Source organism: Musa acuminata, chromosome BXJ1-8 (genome assembly GCF_036884655.1).
Source record: "Musa acuminata AAA Group cultivar baxijiao chromosome BXJ1-8, Cavendish_Baxijiao_AAA, whole genome shotgun sequence".
Lineage (NCBI taxonomy): Eukaryota > Viridiplantae > Streptophyta > Magnoliopsida > Zingiberales > Musaceae > Musa > Musa acuminata.
Genome location: NC_088334.1, coordinates 4,306,893 through 4,327,574, shown reverse-complemented (window position 1 = coordinate 4,327,574; position 20,682 = coordinate 4,306,893). Strand labels below are relative to the sequence as shown.

Below are 20,682 nucleotides of genomic sequence, written 5' to 3'. Positions count from 1 at the left end.
CAAGCCCAAACTTGTGTCATGTACTACATTGATTTTTATTTGTGTCAACACATGCAGTTCACATTTAAAGAACACTTTTCTCACTTGGTGGATGAACTATTGAATCCATGGTAAATAGATTTTGCTGGTAGTATGAGAGAGAATATAACGGAATAGACGTAGACACATGCAACCAAACACAGGAGTACTTTACGAAGTAAACCTAGGAGATGAACACGGAGCAAATGGGGAGGCCACTTTGAGAGTACTTGGTGCTACAGGGGACATGTGAACCGGCCTTGGTACCTGTCCGAAGAGCCTCGATGTTGCCCATCGAGCACGGAAGAGGAAAGCCATGGTTGGGGCAGCCTTCCTTAAACGCCGCGGAAGCCTGTGGAGGGATTCCCAGGAGATGATGGAGGAAGAGGGGGGGCGGGGGGGTGATCACGCCACCCGATCCTCGTATCCGCCCGCTCGCCCCTTCCACATGCCGCCCACTCTCCTCTGTTTCGCCGCGGTGCAGAGATCATTAGGAAAACGAAGAGCATTGTTTGTTTTGTTTCTTTTTCCGATCTACCTGCGAAGGACCAACCGAGAGAGTTAACGGAGGTGGTCGATCGGGATTTGCCCCACCCCCAAAGAGGACAAAGAAAGGGGGGGAGAGAAAGGATGGTGGGTGGGGACGATGATGGGAACCATGTGCCACTGTTGCCGACCAGTGCTCCGCAATATTAATTGGGAATGGGAAGCCTGGCATGGCGCCTGGTGCCCACGTGAACTCCCACTGGTCCTCTGTCTCTCTCTCTCGCGCACCGAGAAGCACAGGAGCGTGCTGCTGCCATGGCCGTCGGTACTTGGATGGCACCCCCTCGAAGTCAACCAGTACACGATCGTGCCACGTCAGCATTCCTGTCCACTGTTCGCACGGCGGAGCACGTCCAAGATGAGCTTCTGGTTCCGGGATCCACTGGCTACAGGCGTCTTCGCCACAAGATTCCCTCCTCGCGGGGCCTGGAGAATCCGATGTCTTCGACCCTCGCTTTATGATTCGTGCGTTGGCACTAAAAAAACTCCGGATGAAGGGTTATCATATGCCTGCACGATCCCTAAAGCAACGAGGATGTAGATCGCAGCATCGTGTCTGCGCTTCGACGTGGGATCACTTGAGTATGTCGGTTTCAAGTCGCGACATTGGTCACCACTCGACGAAAAGATCGGAACACGCACACTAACAGGATATGCGTGACAGCTGTCACTTTGCCTCATCCATGACTAACTGCCTCCGCTAACGACAACAACCCTAATCATCATTTACCGGGTCGAGTAGATTCAGCGTCCAAAAAGTCCGGTCCGTTAAGTCGGCTACTACTACTACCCTTGTTAAACCCCGTCACCTTATTCCTACCCGTTGCCCCCGCCTTCCACAGCTGCGAGAAGAGGGACCCGCGTCGTCTTTGGATTGACACTTGGAAGGGAGAGACGACACGGAGGCATCGACCTGGAAACGATTCGGTTGGGTTGGATCGATATCAACACCTCAAAGGATCCGACCCGTTATATCCGCTGTCATCCTTCCTATGCTTGTTATCCTATTTCTACTCGTTGCTGCGTTACCCAAACCTCCCGACACGTGGGCCCGCGTCTTCTGTGCCTCAACACCTGGGAGATGACAGGAACACCAGACGTCGACCTGGTCAATCATTCGGGTGCGTTACAGCGAGCGAGGCGTCTTTAGTTAGTGGAACGCACATTTTTTTCCTTACTCCAATATATTATTGTCAATATACAAATATTTTTATTAATTAAAAAAATAAATATAAATAGTATTTTTTTAAAAAAAATTATCAAATTATGATCACAATTTCTAATATTCCTTCTTAAAAAACTGTTTATAATGTAACTATTTTAATATTATATATAATATTTTGTGAGGAAAAAAAATAATCCATATAACATTATAAAAAATAATCCATATAACTATGTTATACACTGACATGGATGGATACGCATGTAATGATGCTGGAAAATGTCACATTGGTTTAACGTGACTGACGTGAACTCGTCGCTGAGATATTGCATCCTTATATCCGCGCTTGGATTCGTCCCCCTATTCTTTCCTCTTTCAATCCTCGAATAGATTGCTGGGTTTGGCCGCATCCGTGACTGCGACGACAGTGAGGGAGGGAGTAGAGGTGCAGCGCGGCGCCCGGCTTTCGAGCACAACGAGTCCGGTTGGAGACTCTTGGTGAACCCCCGGCCGGGCGAGGCAATTGGTCGGGTGCGCCCCGGCCCTGCCGCGGGCTGCGGCTCATGGCCGTGGACGTGACTTTTGGTCCTCTTCCAACCCCGAAAGTAGAGGCCAAATGGGTGCTCGCTCCCCTCTCGTCGCGTCCACGCCCGCACGCACTTTCACTTGATCTGCCCCGTCCGCTCCCTGGTTTTTCGGCTTCGCTGGTTTCCGGTTTTTGACTACCCTGTGCTCTGCTCCCTGGAATGCGTGAGGATTTTGGATTTAGGATTCGGGTGCCGTTCGCGAGAATCCTCGCGATTCCTCAGAGGCGCGGTGGAATTACCGAGATTGGGAGCACTCGAGGGGTTTTCTCGAGGGTAAACCGGGGGTTCTTCTCATCTTCTTCTTCCTTTAGATCATCAACTCCTTCAAACCTTTTCGTGGGAGGGGATATTTCTTGCCCAAGTTTTTCCGCGTGACTCACTGAAAGTTGCTAACCTTTTTGCATCCTCTCCTGTCGCTCTGTGTCGAAGCTGAAGGAAGAAGAAAGTTGGTCGTAGCGAGGACCTGCTGCTGCTCTGCAAGAAAAAAATTTAGCTCCATACTTCGACCTTACTGGCAGAAATCTTGATCGGTGAGCTTCATGCTTGCTGCTGTGTCTCCAGCTTCAGTTCGGCAGCAGTCGTAAGACGTCTGGTCTTTTTACTCCGCTTCTCCTGGATGATGCTTGGGTTTGTCTCTGTCCCTTGCAGTGAAAAAGTAAATCCCCAGTTTGGAGATTCTTCTGGCGTTGTTCTTAGCGATGCACAAAACATCTCCTTGTTGATAAGAAAGGCGTGGCCGCACTCGCAATCTTAGTACGCGATAAGAAAGGCGTCGCCTTTCCCGACGGGCTTCGGCTTCCTTGGTGCGAGCTCTGAAGAAGATGTCGTCGTCCAGGCCCACGCAGTCTTCCACCAGCTCCAGCAGAAGCCGGCACAGCGCCCGGATAGTGGCTCAGACAACCGTGGACGCCAAGCTTGATGCCGACTTCGAGGAGTTCGGCGAGTCCTTCGACTACTTGCAATCGGTTTACGCGCTCCGGGCGCCCTCCGGGGACCAGAGGAGGTCGGAGAAGGTCACGGCCTACCTGCAGCACATCCAGAAGGGGAAGTTCATCCAGTCCTTCGGCTGCTTGTTAGCCCTCGACGAGAAGTCGTTCAAAGTCATCGCCTACAGCGAGAACGCCCCGGAGATGCTCACCATGGTGAGCCATGCGGTTCCCAGCGTGGGCGACCACCCCGTGCTCGGAATCGGCACCGACGTCAGGTCTCTCTTCACTTCTCCTAGCACGGCGGCGCTGCAGAAGGCTCTTGGCTTCGCCGAGGTGTCTCTGCTCAATCCCATCCTAGTCCACTGCAAGACCTCCGGTAAGCCCTTCTATGCGATTGTGCACCGTGTGACTGGTTGTTTGATCGTAGACTTCGAACCCGTGAAACCTAGTGAGGTGCCCATGACTGCCGCTGGTGCTCTGCAGTCTTACAAACTCGCTGCCAAGGCTATAGCTAAGCTTCAATCCCTGAATGGTGGCAGCATTCAGCGGCTGTGTAATACAGTGATAGATGAAGTCTTTGAGCTCACTGGCTACGACAGGGTCATGGTTTACAAGTTCCATGAGGATGATCATGGTGAGGTGTTCGCAGAGATCACAAAGCCAGGCCTGGATCCTTATCTGGGGCTACATTATCCGGCGACAGACATTCCCCAGGCTGCCAGGTTCCTCTTTATGAAAAACAAGGTTCGAATGATCTGTGATTGTCGTGCGAAGTCCATCAAGATATACCAAGACGACAAGCTTCCCTTTGACATCACCTTCTGTGGATCTACCCTCCGAGCACCACATAGTTGTCACTTGCAGTATATGGAGAACATGAATTCGATTGCTTCACTAGTTATGGCTGTGGTGGTAAATGAAGGTGACGAGGATGATGACACAGAGGCAGGGCAACAACCACAGCGGCAGAAGAGGAAGAGGCTTTGGGGGCTTGTTGTATGCCACAACGAGACCCCAAGGTTTGTCCCTTTCCCCTTAAGATATGCATGTGAGTTCTTAATGCAAGTGTTTGCGATACATGTCAGCAAGGAGATTGAATTAGAGAACCAGATACGTGAGAAGAACATCTTGCGGACCCAGACTCTCCTGTGTGATATGCTGCTCAAAGAAACTTCTCCTATAGGCATTGTAACTCAGAGTCCCAATATCATGGATCTAGTAAAATGTGGTGGTGCTGCACTTCTTTACCAGAACAAGGTGTGGCGACTCGGTTTAGCTCCAACTGAGCCACAGATACGGGACATTGCCTACTGGCTAACAGAGTATCACATGGATTCGACAGGCTTAAGTACTGATAGTCTAATGGATGCTGGATATCCAGGTGCGTCAGCTCTTGGCGATTCAGTTTGTGGAATGGCTGCTGCCAGAATAACGTCCAGGGATGTCCTCTTTTGGTTCAGATCTCATACTGCTGATGAAGTTAGATGGGGAGGTGCAAAGCATGATCCTTCAGACAAGGATGACAGTAGCAGAATGCACCCAAGATCTTCATTCAAGGCTTTCCTTGAAGTCGTGAAGATGAAAAGCTTGCCTTGGAATGACTATGAGATGGATGCCATTCACTCGCTACAACTTATACTAAGGGGATCCCTGAATGAAAATGACAGTGCGAGCAAAAAGGACACATTGGACTCCAGGATCAATGACCTTAAACTTGAAGGGTTGGTAGAACTGCAGGCGGTAACAAATGAAATGGTCCGCCTAATAGAGACGGCGACTGTGCCAATTTTAGCTGTGGATGTTGATGGCATCATAAATGGATGGAATCTTAAAATTGCTGAATTGACTGGTCTATCAGTTGACCAAGCAATAGGGAAACATTTGCTTAGCCTCGTGGAAGAATGTTCAGCAGATGCTGTCAGGGAGATGCTTCACTTGGCATTACAGGGTAAATGCTCCTTCTGTTTCTCCTCCTCATATTTCTTGGTTTTCAATTTTCCCATAGGCCCCATACCATATTGTATTGGATCACAGCCCTTATGGTTTACAGCATAATATTTCTCACATCTCAGTCATTATATCTATTTATTTCTTTTTAATAGGCTACTCTTATTTTTATTTTTGTATTTGATCAGGAAAAGAGGAGCAAAATGTGCAGTTTCAAATGAAAACTTATGGTCCTCGGAGTGATGATGGTCCTGTCATATTGATCGTTAATGCTTGTGCAAGTCGTGACATCAATGATCATGTAGTTGGTGTTTGTTTTGTGGCTCAAGATATGACTGGTCATAAGATGGTGTTGGACAAATTTACCCGGATTGAAGGAGACTATAAAGCCATTGTCCATAACCCCAGTCCGCTTATACCTCCAATATTTGGTGCAGATGAATTTGGATGGTGTTCGGAGTGGAATGCAGCTATGACTAAGTTATCTGGGTGGCAGAGAGATGAGGTGATAGACAAGATGCTTTTGGGGGAGGTTTTCGGGAGTCATGTAGCCTGCTGCCGCATGAAGAACCAAGACACATATGTAATTCTCAGCATCTTAGTTAACAATGCAATGACAGGGCAAGAAACTGAGAAGGCTCCTTTTAGTTTTATCAATCGGAATGGTAAACTTGTGGAGTGCCTATTGTCAGTAAGCAAGAAAGTGGGCGAGGATGGTATGGTCACAGGAGTCTTTTGCTTTCTTCATACTGCTAGTCATGAGCTGCAACATGTGCTCCAGGTGAAGCAAATCTCTGAGCAGAGTGTGATGAAGAGGTTGAAGGCTTTGGGTTATATAAGGCATGAAATTAGGAATCCCCTTTCAGGTATAATGCATTCAAGAAAGATGCTGGAAGGAACTGACTTGTGTGATGAACAGAGACAGCTCCTTAATACTGGGGCAAAATGTCATCGCCAGTTAAATAGGATTCTTGATGACTTGGATTTAGAGAACATTATGGACAGGTAAATCTCATCATGGTATTTATTAGATTATACAGATTTGTTCTCCCCAATCAAGTCATTTATTAGTGTCCTAAAAATCTTGTCTTTGTGGTCATGTCAACATGTTCCATAATTGGCCATGTGACCCCATCAGAAATTTTTATTATCTATTTATGAATTTAATCTTTATGCATAAGAGTCATGTAGATTTGGCATGGATGGAGGGTCCTGCATAGTGCTAGTTCGGCCTAGTTTTCTTTTGTACTATATCTACAATTTTTTTACTGATGTTAATTCATCCTTTTTATATGTTTCATTTAGCTGGTTAGATCTGGAAATGGTCGAGTTTGTGCTGCATGATTTGGTGGTTACTGCAGTAAGTCAAGTCATGCTTGCCAGCCAGTCAAAGGGAGTCAGAATAGTCTATGATCTGTCTGATGGGTTCATGAATGAAGGTGTTTTTGGTGACAGTCTTAGGCTTCAACAGATCCTTGCTGGTTTCTTGCTTGTGTCTGTGAAATCCTCTCCTTCTGGAGGTCTGGTTGAAATTGCTGCTAGCCTTATCAAGGATCAACTGGGAAAATCTCTCCATGTATTACACCTTGAACTGAGGTATGATAGATTCAACGGCCTGTAACTGGTTCTAGAACAGTTTCTTTCTTTAATGGTAATTGCTGTCGTCAATACAAAACTAGTTCTATTAAAGATGCTCATATGTGCTAAGTAGTAGTTCAGCAGAATGCAAATATTTATGCTGCTTGTTTATTCTTGGTTGCTTGTATTTCCTGCTAACCAGTGTTGTCTTCCTCTAATAAAGTTGATCTTTATATAATATTTTCTCATCATGAGGCTAGGACCTATCACAACATCTTAAAATGCTGATAAATTTTAACATAAATACGAGTATGCAAGTAATGTATAAAATAATCCCCTTTAGTTCTCAATGATAGTATGGCTGTAGTGAAATACTTACATTTCCAGCATCGTAGATTCTAGTGATAATGATCCACTTTGTGTGAGTATTTGGGAGTCAAATTGTTGTATTTCCAATTTTAGTTCATATGTTTATCGTTTGATAATCATCCCGCCCTCAGTATCTGTGTAATATCCCAATTTAATCTCACATTGAAAGTGAACGAAAACTTGGATTGACTTATGGTCGGATGGATGCAAGTATGATGTAAGTTAACAATAGTGTAGTACATCAAACCAAGCTAATCCAAGTCGTCGTCCACTTCTAATGTGAGACTAAATCGGGATATTACAGTTTGGCCATATTTGTTGATTATTAACAATGTTTGAGGATTTCAAATATCCATTTACTACAAATTCCTTCATCTTTGTAGTAATATATCTTGTTCTTATATTGGCTAGTGCTTTGAAATTCTTATATAGGTTGCATTCTTTCTTATTCTCTGTTTATGTTGGTTATTGATATTTGTTCTTTGTTTTTCAGTAAGTATTTCAGTGGTGACTTCAGGTTGTTCTCGGTATGAGGCTGTGACTAGGAATTTTTAGTATTAAAACAAATATGTATAGGGCAATTTGAAAAGTGGTCTTTGTGTCACGTCAGCTTGTACTTGCTGGTGCTTTGGTTTTAACTGGAGTTTGAATTGTACAAGGCTGAAAGACGATGGAGAATGATGTTCAATTTTATCCACCTACCATTGGAAGTTTTTCGGGGACTACGGTTTTGTCTAAGTTGGAGTTATCGGGATTCGAGATTGGAGACTGGAATGTTTGATGTCTTAAGGATATTGCACCAGTCCAGGTCAGCGAGTTGTTTGTAGGAGTTTTTGTTAGGTAGCTTATTTTTGAGTGTGCACTTACAATTTAAACTTTATATTCTAAAAATCTCGCTTCTCTGAGTTATAAACAACATATGGCACTTCCTAATTTCTGATTCATGGTGACTTTGACTCAACAGTGTCAGGCATACTTGTTAATGTGCTCACTTGGTGAGAGGGGTGTGGGCTCGAAGTTGGGTTCTTCTGTCAAGATCTAACTCGTGCGTTAGGTAGTCGGCACATGAAGCATTTGTTATTATATATACCTTTGGTAGTGGTGCCAATTTAGGGTTAGACAAAATGATTATATTTGAGTTGGTTGTTGACAGGTCCAAAGAAGAGCTTTAGTGCACCAGTAACACAGGGTTAGTCGATCAAGGGAAATGCTCCATGGTCTTTGCCGTTTTCTGTTCTTTCCAATAATTAATCCTGTATTCTCAGCTGTAATCTTTCTTGGCTGATTTATTTCAGGATCACACATACCGGAAGCGGAGTGCCAGATGATCTTCTTTCTGAAATGTTTGGAACCAGCGAGGATCCGTCCGAGGAGGGCCTCGGCCTTCTTGTGTGCAGGAAATTGCTCAGGCTCATGAACGGCGATGTGCGCTATCTCAGGGAAGCTGGCAAGTCAGGATTCATAGTCTCCGTGGAGCTTGCTTCTGCCCCGAAGTCGAGGGGCACAAGGACTTTGGTTTGATGATCCCAGGAATAGGCTCATAGTGTTTGTGTCCGATGTCAGTCCACCACCAAGTGAGCTAATGAACTTCTGCTTCCGTTAGGTTTTGCCGATATCCATGGTACTAATGCGAGCCCGTCCGGTTGATGTTTCTGTATGCAATAATGAAATGACTTTGAGAAGTTTATTTGTATGGGTGAATCTGATCTTAAAATGAACTGCTGTGTGGCTCTACTCCCTGCATGAAGCTTGCATGGTATTGATCATTGATTCATGGGCAAAACAAGTTGCTACAGTCTCATGAATCAGAGTCTGGTTGTGGAGCCATTTAGTTGCAGGTGTTGTAATGTGTACTGTCATCCCTAAAACAGGAGATGACTATCCTTTTGATTTGGTTTTTATTATAATTTACTTATTTTTATTATTATATTTTTAGTAACTATATATATATATATATATATATATATATATATATATATATATATATATATATATATATATATATATATATATATATATATATATATATATGGGCTGATAGGATATTTACGAGCTTTCCAAGGATTGAAATGTAAAACGTCTTCATGCATCCGCCTACGGTGTCTTCCTCCCGTTCTTCAGGTCCGTATCTCTCCCACGTCCGCTTCCTCCGCTCACGCACGCGCCAAAGCGCCTCCCCCCTTCTTCTTCTTCTTCTTCTTCTTCTTCTTCTCTATGCTCTCTTCTTCCTTCCTTTCTCTGCTTCTTCCCTCGCCTTCCAAAAGTCAGTCAGAATTCGAGGAGGGAAGGGGAAGAACGTGTTCTTTTTGGTCTGTCAATCACACTCCGAACTCCCCTGCTCCATGGTGTTTCTTCTCCCTCCCTCTTGTTAGCTGCAGAATGGGATAGGGTGAGGGTGGATGACATCTCTTTGGCTCGTCTTTGTCTTGTCTCTTCCTCCATCAAATGCGACGTAGGGAAGAGGAAGCACCGGCGCATGGCGGCGGACGGGAAGGCGGCCTCTGGTTGTGGCCTTCGCGTCATTTACAATAGCATCTATCGCCGAAGGAATCCGTTCTCGAGCCCCCGTCACCCGGTCGCAGATAGCCCCAGTCTGCCGCCCTCCGACTCCAAGCGCCGGCGAGCAGCGTCCGATGACGAGGCGTCCCTCTTGGTGCCCACGAGCGCGGCCCTTCCACCCGCCGCGCCGGCGCCGCAGAATTCCAAGACGGTAGCCCCCGGCTGCCTCAAGGCTGCCGCCGGAAGGCTGCCCGTCGAGTGCGCCGGCCGGGCCAGCTCGACGGCGTGATCCACGACCACCAGCGCCCTCGTCCGCACGTCTTCCGGTGGCGTCATGGTCTTCGGGAACCTGGGCAACATCCGGGCTTCCGAGGCGGTCACTCCGAGCCGGAACGTGCTCGATTACCTGCCCAAGACAGTAAAGGAAAGAGGCGGGATCTCCTCCGACGGCTAGCAAGATTCGGCCGCGACACCCGAGGTACGCTGCCTAGCTCTGTCAAAGTGGTTGGAGCCAGAGGAGCTGAAGGAGATGGGCAACGAGGAGTACAAGTAGGGGAGATACGCGGAGGCGGTGGCACTGTATGATCGCGCCATTCTGATCGACCAGGGCAAAGCATCGTCTTGGGAGCAACAAGGCAGCCCCCCTCATGGCCATGGGCCGATTCCTGGAGGCCGTCGGCGAGTGCAAAGAAGCAGTGCGAATAGATCCTTGCTTCGGCAGGGCGCATCGACGATTAGCCATACTATACCTCGGGTAATTCCACAACGACATTCTTCTCCTACCTCAGATATTTCCACTTAAAGCATCAGCATGAACTCGTTTCAGATTGGGAGAAGCGGAGAAGGCAATTCTTCATTACAAGCTCGCACGACACGAAGCGCAACTGCCGGGAGACGAGGAGTTGGGTAAGGCCTCGAGGGAGGCGCAACGGCGACTCGAGCAACAGCGAGGCGAAGACACTTAGGACAGCACGGTTGGTGCTAATTTGATCATGTCACAAACAAGGATCAAATTTAAGCAGGAAACTGTAGCATCAGGTAAGCATTTTTGGTAGATTGTTAATGTTATACACGCAAAAATCCAACGTGCTATGTCTTCTAACTTTGTATAACACTGATAGAAGACAGAGAGAGGAGAGAGAGAGAGAGAGAGAGTATAATCATTGATGAATGATATCTCAAAAGTCAAAATTATACACAAATTGAACTTCCATGCTATCAGGTTTATACACACAATTATACAGAAACATCCATCTCCATACTTGTAGTAACACTACATGTTGGATTACAAAGCTCGAAGTTGAAGAAACAACCAGGTTTCCGGGAAAACTGCTGGGATGGTTACGACTCTGTTCAACAGCATAGTCCATAAAGAAAGCTAATAGGTACTGCTGAAGACTAATGAAAAAAAAAGGGAAGCAACCAGATTTCCGAAAGGTGAATTGGACACAATAATGATAGATGGGTGCTAGTTCTTGGGTATATTTTTCCCGACAATCTTGGCAGGCGTAATTCGGAGAAGGTTGCCCGGCTTTCCAGGAACAGCCCCTTTTATCATGACCACTCGCAATTCGCTGTCTATTTTGACAATCTTCAGCTTTCGGATTTTGGTCTTGGTTCCTCCCATCCTTCCGGGCATCTTCTTTCCCTTGTACACACGTCCAGGAGTAGTACCAGCACCAATCGAACCCAGGGCTCTGTGACTCTTGGAACCATGAGTCATCAGTCCACGACGGAAGTTGTGCCTTTTGATTCCACCTGCAAGGAAAAAGGATCCTCTTCATCTTCCGGCCGAATTTTTTGCAGTCAAATATACACTTTCTTCAAACATGTCAAGTTAAATTCATGCATGAAGTATTAGATAGTCTAGATGGCTGTTTCTTCCACACACCTACCAGTCTAGATGCAAATTCAGGGATGAACTCAATTCAGTAGATTATATTTCACAATAACTTGATAGTTCACACATGATTATCTGGTTTACGGATTGAGGATTATAGATCAAAAATAATACAGATGTCCAAGAAAAAGGCATATGGTGAAGAGCCAAAAAAGAACTCATGAAGTAAACTAGAATAAAGATAAAATGTATCATCCACGTGCCAAATTAATCTGCCATAATACGGATGGAAAACAAATAATAAGATAAATGATACCTAATTGTCCTCAGAGTAGAAATTCATACAAAGCAGAGCATTATGTATTACAATAAAACGTGTAAGAATGGACAATAAAATTACAGTATATCAACATGAAACATCAATGCAAAACAATGATGTAGAACCAGAGAAATACAAACCGGACTTGGTAGCCCAACATCATGCCAGTCGGCATCCTAAGCAAGCACATCGTTTGCACACCCCTGATGGCTCAATTCTCCTTGCCAATGCCATATTAACATGGTACATTACAGCCAACATAGACTCAAACACCAGTTCGCATTCAAACCAACTTCACAACACAAACACTAGGGTCAAATTGAGACTGAAGAAGACCCAAACGACGAAACATATCAGGTCGATTCAGTTAGATCCTTGATGGTTGAACCTGTGCATGCCTATATTCCAACCAAATCTAAGAATACACCTCGAATTATCCATTATTATGGTACCGGTAAATGGTTCCTACATCAAAGTGCTTTGGCATGGAAGACCAACAGAGCATTCCTTGAACAAATACACATTTTCAAACCAAAATCCAGCTATTTCTTGAAAAAAATGAATCCAAAATAACTGTAAGAACCTAAGATCTTCCAAACTTACCAAACAATTACCACCTTGGTGTGATTGTCAATTGTCACCAATTTTGAGCAATGCTAATTTAAATGCTCCTCTCAAGACAGAAGTCCTTGAAATCTACTTGGAAAACAAAATCGTTTAGCCAAAAATGATTGCATATCTCAATCCAGTTCTGCATTTTAAAAGTGGCGTTTGAGCTTGCACTAGGGCAACTCTAAATCTTATGGTGTTGCATCAGAATTAAATAGGATTTAGGTCATTCCGATGGCACAACATGATTTTTGTGGTCATAATACTCATGTTGTGCATAAAAACTAATGTGGATGGAGTCAAAATGAAGCATCCAGTTTGAAGTCTAGTATGGTGATGAGAATGTATGCCTTCTCGACCAGATGCATATAAAGCTCAGATCGGATTGTACCCCGGAGTAAATAGGGTTTTAAGAAAGCAACAAGACGATACCTTGGAACCCCTTGCCGATGGAATTGCCGGAGACGTCGACGAGGTCACCCTCTTTGAAAATATCCTCGACGACGAGCCTCTGGCCGGGCTCGAAGCCGTCAACGGACTGGAGTCGAAACTCCTGGAGGTGGCGCATGGGGATGGCGCCGGCCTTCTCCAGGTGGCCCAGCTCGGGCTTGGTGAGCTTGCGGTCACGGACGCGGCGGTAGCCCACCTGGACAGCGTCGTAGCCATCGGTAGCGGCGGTCTTGACCTGGGCGACGATATTGCCCTCGCGGAAGCCGACGACGGTGACGGGGACGACGGTGCCGTCGGGCTCGAAGTAGGTCATCATGCCGAGCTTGGTCCCCATCACGCCGATTCCCGCCTCCATGCTCATGACCGTCACCCTCCGCCCGCCATGCCGGCGGGAGAGGAGGTCCCTGGACGAGGAGAGAGGGCCGAGAGGACACAACGAGGAGGAGCGCAAGGAGAGGAGAGCGGGGCGGGCAAGAAGGGAGACCGAGGGTTTCCAGGTGGGAGAGGGCGAGAAGGAAGAGCAGCGAGTGCTGCTCATCAACGACACCTCCATTCTTCTACAACTGCTCTCGGCGCTGTGCCGCTCTGTCTTATCCACCAAGAGGTGAGCGGAAAGGGAGGAGATGGAACGGATGCGGGGACGTCAATCTCAATCCGACCCGCGATACATCCAATCGACCCGATTTGATTCGGTTCGACCAATTTGGACTCAAAACCGTACCACATCGAACCGTAATCTTCACAAGACGGGTCGGACGGGAATTGAAACGGTATCACTTCGTCACCGTCTCCTTTCCTACCCGACCCAATAAAAATTGCCCGATCGGCGGTTCATCATCCGATCATATGAGATCCAAGAATAACCCTCAAAACGGGTCGGACGTCACCGTCTCATTTCCCACCCGACCCAATAAGATAATTACCTTTTGCAATGCCTATACATAAAATATAAATATTATAAACACAGTTATCATGCTCTTTTAACAAATTATTAACTAAATACTAAACAATTAATTATAGTAACAGGTAATTAGTTTCTTTTATCTTTTATTATAGTTCAACCATGATCACCATTCCCTGAATTCGAAAGAGGAAATTGTAACAACGAGGTGTTGTGTCATTTCGATTCCTTCGCTGCGGCGTCGTCTTCCTCCTCCTCCTCCGCCCTCCTCCTCCTCCCCTTGCCAATACCTCCGCATGCGGGACGATCCTCCTGCCGCTGATCCCGTCGTATCTCCCCCGCCGTGAGGAAGGGAGAAGGACGGCGAAGAAGAAGAAACCCTACGACCGCCTCCTTTGCCAGTTTCGTTTCGCCAATCCTTCAACCCTAACCCTAGATCAGAGTCTGTCGATCACTTGCTCCCAGTGCTTTCGTTCACCTTATCCAAGATCTGGTTTCGGCTCCCTTCCGCCGCTGATTTCCCCACAATTGACCTCAAGATTCCCCTCCGAGGTCGCAGACCCCGTCCCATGGGAACGGCCACTCGGGGACTGCGAGATTTCGTTGTGACTGTGATCTGCGGCTTTTAGTTACCGATCCGCTTGAGCGTTAGACTGATCGCTGGTTGGAGGACGACGGGAATTCGATTTGGTTCTTCTTTTCTTGGATGGCGCCTATTCTATTTGTCATCATCGCGTTCCCATGTACGGTAGGAGCCATAGCACTGGCGGTGCTTCACATATACAGGCATCTCTTGAATTATACGGAGCCTACCTATCAGCGCTACATAGTTCGCATCATCTTCATGGTGCCGGTATGCTATTTGCTTGAATGGTTCCTTATTTATTGATACTGTTGTTGTCGTTGTTGATGTTATTGATGGTTTCTTGACATAGGCCAGTTGCGTTCTAATAATTCCATTATGGAGATATGAAATCTTGTGGCCTAATTTCACAAGTCCAACTGCGTTGAGTTTTCATAGCTTAGGAACATTCTTGGCTGATCTGCACCTTTAGAACTAGTACTTAAATTTGGCATTTGCTGTTACTTTCTTACTCTCTACCATGCTCCTCTTCTTTTTTTGCTTGAGCATAAGGGTTACTACATGGTTGTAATGTAACCAGTGTATGTTATATATAGAATTAAAAGACGTACCAGCAGGAGTTCAAGCATATGAAAATCTGCATGCTCTAGTTTGAAGCTTCTTTAAAACTTTTTTGGCTTTGGTATATTATTTGCTTTCTTATCTTTCCCCGGTAGAGCAAGAAAATGGCCAAGGCTAATTATCTTTCAGACAGATGGTAGTTATATGGTTTCTTTATTATTTAATTTTATGTCATGCTTCTGTATAGGCAACCGAGTGTATGTTATATTCCTTCTCTGGATCTGTCCTATGAACCATGAACTTAATTTCCACTTGAATGCACTATTATATATGCCCTGTTCTCACATGCCAACAACATACAAGAGGGTGCAACTTTGGAATGAACAGAACCCTCTGCAGAAATTATGCAGGCAAGGTACAACATTGCTGAAATCTTGCGAACTGCATCAAAGCTCAAAATTTATCATGAACTAATAGCAATTGAGAAATCATGATGTACCTTCTTATGAAAGACGAGCAGAACCACCATTTAAAATCAGTAAATTGCTGACAAAATGACTAGTAAGGGACAGCTTTCTGATCCTTTGGGACGAAATCAGGAACTGGGTTTGATGGATATGTATAATTAGTGAATAACAATTGAATAGTCATGCTTCAATTGAAACCTGTGCAAGCTACTTTATTTAGAAAATATGCATGATGATGTTGTATCATGATGCACTGGGTTATAAGTTTCTTTTTTCCCCTATTTTGGCTTATGTACCTCGTTCATATTGCCATGACCAATGAATAAAAGGTGCCTCAAATTATGCATCTACACATTGACAAAAATAATTTTGGAGAATTAAGGTAGCTGACATGATTCAGTAACTTTCTTAAAAAAAAAAGATAAATGAAAAAGAATTGGGTGACATTTGGTGGTGCTTGAGATATCCTGTGCACTGAGTTATGGATTCTGATATATGTATTATTGCGTAATTGTACCAATATATGGATTCTATTGATTGTACTAATTCAATAATTATCTGTCTGATCAGCTCATACCTTTTTTTGGCAGGTCTATGCACTTATGTCATTCTTGTCTCTCGTCCTTAATGATCGTTCAATATATTTTAATTCTATTCGAGAAGTGTAAGTATGTTTGTCATCATTGTCATTCTAAATGTCTTGATCAAGAATAGTCAACACTGCAGTGTTACTACAGTTTTATTCTTAGTCTTAACATATATCAGTGGCATGCACCAATTCACAGGATGTATGGAGAAGACCAGTATTTGTATGTAGTAGTTATCCAAAACTGTCTACCACTAATATAGCTTAATACTCTGTTCAAATCTCTTTTTAACAACTTGAGGTTCTTTGAGGTGCTTGATGTTTCAATGTATGTTATCTCTAATTACATGAGATTGTGTAGGAAGTAGGAACTAGGAACTAGGAAGATATTTGAGAAGTATTCATTTTCTTCTCTTCTCCAAGAAAAGCTTAAGTTTCTTTTTGACTGAATCGAGGGAAAATATTTTGCTCTAAGAGTAAGCTATCGATAACACTTTATTTAGTTCACATCGGAAGTGGACAAAGATTTAGGAGAATCTAATGGTGTACTAATATTAACTTGGGCTTAATTATTTTGGATCAATTGTTTGGAGTCAATAAAATTAATTGATCAGTTATCTCATCGGTTGGATAATGACAAATGATACGAGAGCATAATTGGACATGGTGATGGACTCGAATAAGAAAGGGCTATCCATTGGATTTGACTTCACAAGCATCATGCTAGGATTTGATAGAGGTGAAGGAGGAGGGAATTGTAACACCCTGATTTAGTCTTATATCTGAAGTAGATAAAAATATGGAAGGGTTTGATGAATGTATTATTATTACTTGGCTTAATCATTTCGAGTTAATGGTTTGTACTCAACAAAGTTAATGGTTTGAGCTCAAGAAAATTAATGGATCACATCTCTTGGGCTGGATCGTGACACAAGGCATGATCAAGTTTATAAGTTGTCACTGTTTGAGAGTTTTTATGTGTGTATAGTTTGATGTGATGGAAAAAGGATTTAGGAGACTAAGAGGAGGATGGAGCATCTAACTGAACATATATCTTTTCTTTTTCAGCTTATCCCTTTTTTTCTGGAGTTTTGAATCTTACCTCATACTTTTGGAATTTGATGGTTACTGTATTGCTAGTGAGTGAGTTTGTTTTAATGAAATACTGGAGATTTCTTATGTGGTTAAAGTTTGTTGTGATGGCAAAAGGATTCAGGAGAGTAAGAGGAGGATGTAGCGTCTCTTCCTTAAAACTGAACACATCTTTTCTTTTTCAGCTTATCCTTTTCTGGAGTTTTGAACCTTACCTCATACTTTTGGAAATTGATAGTTCGTGTAAAGCTCATGAGTGAGGTTCTTTCAATGAACTATTGAAATGAAAAAGAAGTTAACTTGGCAATTGAAACTGCAGTTTATGGTTAAACTGGGAGTGATACTGTAGCTTTTAGCACTGAAGATGCTGATCTGTGTACAGAAAGTGTAGGAAGAGAATAAGAGGAAGTTTTGAAAGAAAATAAACTCTTTTTCACGTTTTTGGCTTGGTGGTACTGATAACTGCAAATCTGATTCTATGTGGTGAGGTTGTTGGACTGTTGCAAATGGAGTTCGAATTAGGAGCTTGGTTGCTTCTTGCTGAACTTAAGTCATCATTTGTTACGAGCATAAAGAATCCCTTACATGGTTGAGATGAATGTCATATGAAATATCACCATTCTCAAGCTAATCGATAGCATCGTAATAATCAAAATTTGAATTATATACCACATTTCATTTTCTTTTTATTAAATCTATCAAAGTTTCTCAAGCAGATTGACCCTCGTATATTTGTTATGTCTTCTAGAAGTTCATGTAATTGAACATGTCTATTTTCACCCAGTTTGTTGTGTATGAAAATACTGGAATGCGATATTTGGTTTGAAGGATATAGGCCATGAGCAGCTTTTGTCTTTCTGCAAGCCTGCAGCTGAATTTAGTTGCAGAGTGCTATAAAAAGAATCTGTGATTCCTGATTATTTGGATATGTTTTCAATTCCCTTTTCAATCTGCCTCCCTTAATTCAGTTTGTTGTAACCTACATTGTGCTTTTGAAATATTATTATGTATCACAGATATCACTGTTACATTTTTGGTAACCTAGAACTGACAGTTATATCAATGCGAGTTTTAGTTTTTGGTCTGGGCGAAAGAGCAAGAAGCTCAGATATGTTACTTCATGAGTAAGCAGTGAGCTGCCATTGTCTACAAGACTACAACATCCTTGTTTCCTTTTATATGCTCAATCTATTATGGTCTAACAAACATATACTTCTATGGCATACTTTGCTGATCTGTACGTTGGGTAGTTTTACTTCTACCCTTCGCCTACTATTTTGATTTCCTGATTCTACTTGGAATCACAAAATCACATTCCTTTGTGGATGAGATTGATTTTTGAAGAACAGATCTAATAAATCTCGATTCTTTTCTTGTTTCTGCTGTATAATTCTTTTCCCTGCGGTTCTGCTTCCTCCTATAAAACCAAGATTGTATCCTTTTGTGGTCTCCGACTCTGTTAAGGTCAAATTGTCCTATACAAGAAAAAAAAAGGGGTCATCATGATTTTTGTTATTAAAAAAGGAATGTTATAATTTTATATATTGTGCTTACTTATTTTGATATTCGACTTGAAATTCTTGGATGCAAGAACTTTTCGCTCTAAGGCATTATAGTACAGATAGGACTTGATGACCAAAACCGTTTTTACAAGTTTGTGCATCAGCTATTCTGATAATACATAACTGTTTCAGCTATGAGGCTTGGGTCATTTATAACTTCCTTTCGCTCTGCTTGGCTTGGGTGGGAGGTCCAGGTGCAGTGGTCTTGAGTTTAAGTGGACGATCTCTGAAGCCATCATGGTACCTAATGACGTGCTGTTTTCCTTCCATTCCTCTTGATGGGTCCGTTCTCTGAGACTCTTTATCCTTGTTGATGATTTTTGAAGTTTATGCTACATAGCAAGTGAGACTTGTGTAAAATTGTCACAAGTGAATTCAATTTTCTTCAGTAATTCATTCTTGAACATTCTTGTTGTTTACAGACGTTTTATAAGAAGGTGCAAGCAAGGCGGTTTGCAATTTGTGATCCTGAAGCCTATTCTAGTTGTGATTACCTTCATATTATATGCAAAAGGGAAATATGAAGATGGAAATTTCAGCGTGGACCAAGCCTATCTTTACATCACAATAATCTATACTATATCATATTCCATGGCATTGTATGCTCTTGCTTTGTTCTATGTAGCATGCAAAGATTTACTCCAGCCTTTCAACCCAGTTCCAAAGTTCATTATAATCAAATCTGTCGTCTTCCTCACATATTGGCAGGTACTTGGGGTTTACCTTGGTGTTAACCTAAGTTTATTGTTTGATTGGTTTGAAATTCTCTAACATATTTGTTTGGATAGCAATGCTGGCCTTTTCTCTGGCATAATTAATGAACGAACCTTTAGGGTTTAGTATATAGGGCTACTTGTGGACAACACATGTTTGCTTGTCATATGGTCTTCCTTCTTGACAACAGCATTTTACCTACCTTTCATGCAGGGTGTGTTGGTTTTTCTCGCAGCCAAGTCCAACTTGATAAAGAATGCAGAAGAAGCTGCTGATCTTCAGAACTTTGTGTTGTGTGTTGAGATGCTTGCAGCAGCTGTTGGCCACCTGTATGCATTTCCATACAAGGAATATGCAGGCGCCAACATTGGTGCATCTGGTGGTTTAAGGGGAAGCCTTTTTCATGCTCTGAAGTTCAATGATTTCTACCATGACACGGTTCATCAGGTGACTTTCCTTGTAAATTAATTCATTTTGTGTTGAATCAAAGTAGCATATATATATATATATATATATATTAGGCAATCTTTTGTTAATATTCTATTCGGTGTGTGTATCTTGACACAGTTTGCCCCTACTTATCATGATTATGTACTGTACAACAACAATGATGGTGATGAGCGAGCAAGAAAGTATCGATCACGGACATTTGTGCCAACCGGGCAGGAGATGGATGCTGTGAGAAAGAACAAACACATGTATGCAGGGAAGTTAGATGATACACGGTTGTCTGGTGTCTCCACATCAGGTTCGAGTAGCCCGGTGAGGTCAACCACACCGCAAGACCAAGCAGACTTGGAAGTGATCAAATCTTCATTGCTCAAAGACAGTGCTGCTGCTTCAGCACAACCATATGATTTTTCAATATTAGCTGCAACTGAATTTTCAAATTACCCTGCCAAGGTTCCTGCAGTTGATGACTCAAGTAAAAGATAATCTTCAGTGATTTTTTTTTAGTGCTTAATCGATCAAATGCTGAGACTTGGGGGCTATCAAATGAGGAAGTCTTGATCAGGACTGTGCTTCGATGTATTGCAAAGCTGGAATATGCAGACTCCGATTACTTCAGTCAAACTAGTGCTGTAACTCTTCTTGATCGAAAGCTAATCAGGGTTCGTGAGTGATGTACATCTTTTTCATTCACGTCAGTTTGGTGCTGGTTGATCGAGATCGAGTCATGTGGATGTCCGTGTGTAATTTTCTTATGTTTTCAGTTTAGATAATGAGCCAAAGATCAAAATAGCTTGTTTGTTTCTTGTAGTGCCAGGTGTTCGTTGCTCAGGTATGTGTTGCCTCCTACAAAGAAAGGTATTTGAAGGCTACGAATAAATTAATTCATCGTTTCTTGTCACGTGATTCACTC

The 20,682-nt window shown here is 43.4% G+C and overlaps 3 protein-coding genes and 1 long non-coding RNA gene across 5 annotated transcripts; 2 read left to right on the top strand and 2 right to left on the bottom strand.

Moving 5' to 3' along the window:
- Nucleotides 1-99: 99 nt before the first annotated feature.
- LOC135588924 (uncharacterized) lies at nucleotides 100-819 on the bottom strand. Its single transcript, XR_010476530.1, has 2 exons — nucleotides 676-819; nucleotides 100-556 (listed from the first exon to the last, which is right to left on the bottom strand). It is a non-coding gene; the product is annotated as an uncharacterized LOC135588924 (long non-coding RNA).
- A 1,295-nt stretch (nucleotides 820-2,114) lies between these two features.
- Nucleotides 2,115-8,870, top strand: LOC103993716 (phytochrome A). Of its 2 annotated transcripts, none has more exons than XM_009413886.3 (6): nucleotides 2,115-2,586; nucleotides 2,743-2,843; nucleotides 2,962-5,190; nucleotides 5,378-6,194; nucleotides 6,495-6,785; nucleotides 8,432-8,870. In XM_009413886.3, the coding sequence occupies exons 3-6, from the start codon at nucleotides 3,135-3,137 to the stop codon at nucleotides 8,655-8,657; spliced, it is 3,390 nt and encodes a 1,129-aa protein (XP_009412161.2). In that variant the 5' UTR covers nucleotides 2,115-2,586; nucleotides 2,743-2,843; nucleotides 2,962-3,134; the 3' UTR covers nucleotides 8,658-8,870. The 2 variants fall into 2 exon arrangements, with proteins under 2 accessions (XP_009412161.2, XP_064934248.1); XM_065078176.1 differs by having other exon boundaries at nucleotides 2,152-2,586; nucleotides 2,749-2,843.
- Nucleotides 8,871-10,787: 1,917 nt separating this feature from the next.
- LOC135587138 (large ribosomal subunit protein uL3c-like) lies at nucleotides 10,788-13,444 on the bottom strand. Its single transcript, XM_065078175.1, has 2 exons — nucleotides 12,836-13,444; nucleotides 10,788-11,393 (listed from the first exon to the last, which is right to left on the bottom strand). The coding sequence occupies exons 1-2, from the start codon at nucleotides 13,404-13,406 to the stop codon at nucleotides 11,104-11,106; spliced, it is 861 nt and encodes a 286-aa protein (XP_064934247.1). The 5' UTR covers nucleotides 13,407-13,444; the 3' UTR covers nucleotides 10,788-11,103.
- A 483-nt stretch (nucleotides 13,445-13,927) lies between these two features.
- On the top strand, nucleotides 13,928-20,579 carry LOC103993718 (uncharacterized). The gene is made up of 6 exons (XM_009413889.3): nucleotides 13,928-14,607; nucleotides 15,956-16,029; nucleotides 18,738-18,887; nucleotides 19,028-19,313; nucleotides 19,533-19,766; nucleotides 19,887-20,579. The coding sequence occupies exons 1-6, from the start codon at nucleotides 14,461-14,463 to the stop codon at nucleotides 20,253-20,255; spliced, it is 1,260 nt and encodes a 419-aa protein (XP_009412164.2). The 5' UTR covers nucleotides 13,928-14,460; the 3' UTR covers nucleotides 20,256-20,579.
- The last annotated feature ends 103 nt before the right edge of the window (nucleotides 20,580-20,682 follow it).

Excerpts from the sequence above, each read along its gene's own strand:
- LOC103993716 (XM_009413886.3), top strand. The coding sequence starts at position 3,135 with ATGTCGTCGTCCAGGCCCACGCAGTCTTCCACCAGCTCCAGCAGAAGC. Across the intron at positions 5,191-5,377 it reads GCTTCACTTGGCATTACAGG|GAAAAGAGGAGCAAAATGTG; the intron begins GTAAATGCTCCT and ends GTATTTGATCAG. Across the intron at positions 6,786-8,431 it reads GTATTACACCTTGAACTGAG|GATCACACATACCGGAAGCG; the intron begins GTATGATAGATT and ends GATTTATTTCAG.
- LOC135587138 (XM_065078175.1), bottom strand. The coding sequence starts at position 13,406 with ATGGAGGTGTCGTTGATGAGCAGCACTCGCTGCTCTTCCTTCTCGCCC. Across the intron at positions 11,394-12,835 it reads CATCGGCAAGGGGTTCCAAG|GTGGAATCAAAAGGCACAAC; the intron begins GTATCGTCTTGT and ends TTTTCCTTGCAG.
- LOC103993718 (XM_009413889.3), top strand. The coding sequence starts at position 14,461 with ATGGCGCCTATTCTATTTGTCATCATCGCGTTCCCATGTACGGTAGGA. Across the intron at positions 14,608-15,955 it reads GCATCATCTTCATGGTGCCG|GTCTATGCACTTATGTCATT; the intron begins GTATGCTATTTG and ends TTTTTTTGGCAG. Across the intron at positions 19,314-19,532 it reads TCTTCCTCACATATTGGCAG|GGTGTGTTGGTTTTTCTCGC; the intron begins GTACTTGGGGTT and ends CCTTTCATGCAG.